A 4,117-nucleotide genomic window follows, 5' to 3' on the forward strand; every position below is an offset into this window, starting at 1 on the left:
CTCAGTACAGTACAGTACCTGCTCTCCTTTATCATTACATTAAATCACTACATCTCAAAACAATTTCTGGCAGAGATTGTCATGACAAACTTAATGTCACTATATTGTAAACGACTGAAGACAGTATTTGTAAGATAGGAATTTAGTCCGATTCCTAATGTCAGCTGATAATACATGATTACCACACTGTATCAGCATCTTACAGGTTTTCATCCAATGATCACAAGAAGTCAATTATTCCCTGATCACCTCGTTACCAACACACTGATGACTGTTCACCATATTTCAAAGCGCTTGTCTTCCTTAAAGGGAGTTCTGTCCACAATGTTGTTGTTGTTGAAGAGTCTAGAAAAATACCAAAGCAGAGAGAAAATGTCACTCACACAGCAAACAATGATATGAATGATTATGAATTATTTCTCTGTAAGCCGCTAAGTACAAAACCCTAAATGAATAATGGTGCACTAATTAATGTACGCTCACCGCACAGTCTCAATGGAAGGGTTGATGGAGACCAGCTGGAGTAACCTGTGTGTGGCAGCATCTGTGATCTTATTGTGGCTCAGACTGAAACATGCATACAAACACAAAAGGGAAAGTGAGGACAAAAGGTACATTATGATATAATATGGAGCCAGCAGCTGATGTAGGCAGTACAGGTAAATGTCAGGGAGTCACTGCAGGAGCACAAACGTTCTCTTTGTCAGTGGATTATGTTCACTTGTATTTCTGTCTGCTCACACCAAAACAAAGACACACTAACACACACACACATGAAACTGTGATCATCAAAACAGAAATACATCTGATTGTATCTTTTCTTCAGTCAGTGAAAAACCTCTTGTCTTCTTACAGCAGCAGGTACGTGCACGTTATTAGTCAGTAATTTGAGTATCTTCATGATTATTGTAGTTTTGATCGAACACTGTGATTCACACCGCTGAGCTGTTCCACATCGATTACAAGTTTAAACAGATCATTTGGAGTATAGTGATATTTCTCAGGATGCATCATGAACTCCATCAAAGACCTCGGGACATTTTTCACTTCTACTAAATCATCACAGCTCATTTTCTCTGGAGAATCATCAGATTAGCTGTTTTTATGTTTATGTTTCCAGATAACTAAATGCTAAATATTTTGTTATGAGGTGAAGACAGTATTACAAAAGTACAGTATGTTTTTTTGTACCACAGTTCTGTAAACAACATGTGTAAAAAGCGTTTCTTGGCTGAATGTATTTAGTATTTTAGTAACAGTTAGTATAATGAGCAGCTACTATAATTAAATGTGTCAGCACCTTCAGTCAGTAATGTAGATGAGGCTCAGTGATCACGATGGAAATGACTTAATGTGAACTTTTACTGTTTTTATTCTCTGTCATCACTCTTCAGTTTCCTGTCGAACACTTTCATAGTTTTATATACTGTTTATAGTTTGATTTATTTAGTTTGTTTTGTGTTTCTGTGTGTTGGGCTTTGGGTTTTTAACTGATTGTTTTCTTTGTGAATATGTGGAAAAGCGTGTTATGTGTCGGTTACTTTATGACAGAATTAAACCAAATCAAACTATACAGATATAATTGTCTTCTCATATAAACACTGACAGAAACTTGAGTCTCTACTGAAGTCTAAATTCAACATCATCTCCCCTTAAAACTGGATTTGGGGAACTCTATAATTAACCTGTGCTACTCTAAGCTGTCAGCAGAGGTACTGTCTCTTTTTGTCTCTCTAAGAAGAAACATTTGTCCTCAGAAAAGCCATCCTTCTGTCCTCTCAGCTCATTAAACTCAGTGTCTGTTTTGAATCTCACACCAGCTCCACCTGCCTGTTGTAGTAAACAATATGTTTTAGTGAGTTACTTCCTCCGCCACCGACCAGGCTCGAGCCGACATGAACACATGTATCTGTACAGTCTGACACTCACTCCAGGACTTGTACTTTGTGCAGATGTGTGATGAGTGTGAGCAGCAGCTGGTCAGTGAGCTGACAGTGACTGAGATCCAGCTCTGTCAGCCCGTCAGAGAAGTCCAGCATCTGGGCCAAAGCTGCACAGGTGCTCTGATCCAGTGTGGTGTGACTGAGGTCCAGCTCTCCACCCAGGGCTCTACACAGGGACACTCCCCGTCTCACTGCGTTCCTCTCACTGCTCCCAGGAACCAGGGACACCAGCTGGAGGAGGACAGCTTTACTGGCTCTGAACAGGACAAAGAGAGCAAAGAACACACTGTTACCATGCATCAACATTCATGTGAACAAGTTTCTTCTCTGGTTTAGGTTATTCTTTCCCACCGGAGACAGACTCTGTCTGGGACAGGAAGCAGCAGGTCCAGACTGCTGTCTTCCACCTCACAGTCTCTCAGGTCCAGCTGTGTGTCGAGGCTGCAGTGTCTCAGGATGGTGGAGACGGCCCTGCAGTCAGCAAAGGTCAGACTCAGAGGCTCAGTCTGATCCTCCTCTGACAGCTCCACACAGGAGGAGCAGGACAGATCCAGCCTGTGCTGTAGAGTCCTGAGCAGGTCTGATGCTGCCCCCTGCTGGGCATCAGAGGCAGCACAGCAGTGGATCAACCTCAGCAACAGATTCCTGTCAACACTGGGAAGAGAATTGATTCAGAAGTGTCAGAAAGCAAACACATTTTACACAAATAATGAAAAACCAATGACTTCATTGTTCAGTTACCAGTATGACGAGCAGATTCACAAATAGTAATATCAAGTAATATCATTTTAAAGGATACAGAAAATTGTAGCATTATTGTAACTTATAATACGTATACTTCTTTCAACACCATGTACTAGGAACAAAAAGTCCATTATGAACTCTACAGTGTTCAGTAAAAGACTGATGCAGATTGTGTGTTAGAGAGTACTTATACAGCTACAGTGTTAAGAAATGAGAACTCATGTCTGACCTGAGTTGAGAGACTTTGTCCAGTGTAGAGAGGATGGACTCTATTTCCTCTGTTGGTATGGAGGTCCACTGCAGGTTTACTTTAATTCTTTCACTGTGTTGAAGGATGAAGATCAGAGCAGCGCAGTCCACTGAGTCCAGCTCTCTGCAGGTCAGGTTGATCACATGATCCAGTGAGCTCAGTAAACTGGGTATAATGTGACGTGTTTGAGCTTTATACATCTCTCTGATGGTGGTCAACACAAAGCTGGGACTGGGCCTGAAAGCATAAAGTGTATTTACCATGACTCTCTGTCTGCTCAAACAATGAACAAACTGATGATGAAACAGAAGCCGTAACAGAACATGTACACGTTATTAAATAGAAAAACAACTTCATGTTCGTGTCCAATAAAAGTTGAAAAACTATTTGACAACCTTTTGAATACAATCCTGTCCAGAAAGGGAAGCAGACGTGTGATGCTTTCCGGTAAGAAGCAGTTCTTCCTCAGGTTCACAGTGATGGTCTGAGCTGACTCCTGCTGCAGCAGATACTGAAGAACCTCCCAGTTCAGACCGCAGGAGGTCAGGTCTCCACCAACCTTACTCAAGAAGGAACGGGTCAAGTCCTGGTCCTGGATTTCATGGAGGAGGGCCAATAGCAGCTGGAAACTCTCTTCACTCAGTCTGCACATTTAATGGATAAAACGTATGAATATTTTAGGAAAGTATTAATATATCAGACATTTTCATTAATTAGTGTGCATCTGTGAGGCTGAATGAAGATATTTACTTCATTTTTAGAGGACCATCATGTTTCAGTAGTTGAGTGAGATCCAGAGCTGAGATGCTGAGCTCAGTCAGGTCTAATTGTCTGACTGTCCAGTGTCTCAGCAGAGACGCCAAACTTCTGACAACCTTCAACAATACTTGATCTGATCGTTGTGCTGATTTAGGGACAATAGAAAGCTCATCAACAGTCAAAATACAGATGAGTCTTCCTCTTCTTATCCATTGAAACAGTCTCAAGGCCGTGTCGCTGGACAGTCTGAAAATGAAGAAACAGAAATATGTGATGAGCACCACAAACTGATCATCAATATTGGATGGAAGATAACTTCTGTTAAAAGAGAGACAGTAATTACATGAATACGTACCTCAGACTGTGTAGTTGTGTTGTATGTTCAAAGATGAGGGACGCTTCTCTGACAGACATCTTTCTG

At 41.3% G+C, this 4,117-nt stretch overlaps 1 protein-coding gene across 1 annotated transcript; it reads right to left on the reverse strand.

Moving 5' to 3' along the window:
* Window positions 1-275: 275 nt before the first annotated feature.
* Window positions 276-3,589, reverse strand: LOC128354608 (protein NLRC5-like). Its single transcript, XM_053314830.1, has 6 exons — window positions 3,333-3,589; window positions 2,917-3,174; window positions 2,295-2,597; window positions 1,930-2,199; window positions 484-567; window positions 276-345 (listed from the first exon to the last, which is right to left on the reverse strand). The coding sequence occupies exons 1-6, from the start codon at window positions 3,587-3,589 to the stop codon at window positions 276-278; spliced, it is 1,242 nt and encodes a 413-aa protein (XP_053170805.1).
* Window positions 3,590-4,117: the final 528 nt, after the last annotated feature.

This window comes from Scomber japonicus, chromosome 24 (genome assembly GCF_027409825.1).
Source record: "Scomber japonicus isolate fScoJap1 chromosome 24, fScoJap1.pri, whole genome shotgun sequence".
Lineage (NCBI taxonomy): Eukaryota > Metazoa > Chordata > Actinopteri > Scombriformes > Scombridae > Scomber > Scomber japonicus.

Bases quoted from the DNA above. Each gene is read 5' to 3' on its own strand.
- LOC128354608 (XM_053314830.1), bottom strand. From the start codon at position 3,589: ATGTGCAGACTGAGTGAAGAGAGTTTCCAGCTGCTATTGGCCCTCCTC. The intron at 2,598-2,916 runs GTCAGACATGAG...TTCTCTTCCCAG, and splicing joins GACAAAGTCTCTCAACTCAG to TGTTGACAGGAATCTGTTGC. The intron at 2,200-2,294 runs GTGGGAAAGAAT...TGTCCTGTTCAG, and splicing joins CCAGACAGAGTCTGTCTCCG to AGCCAGTAAAGCTGTCCTCC.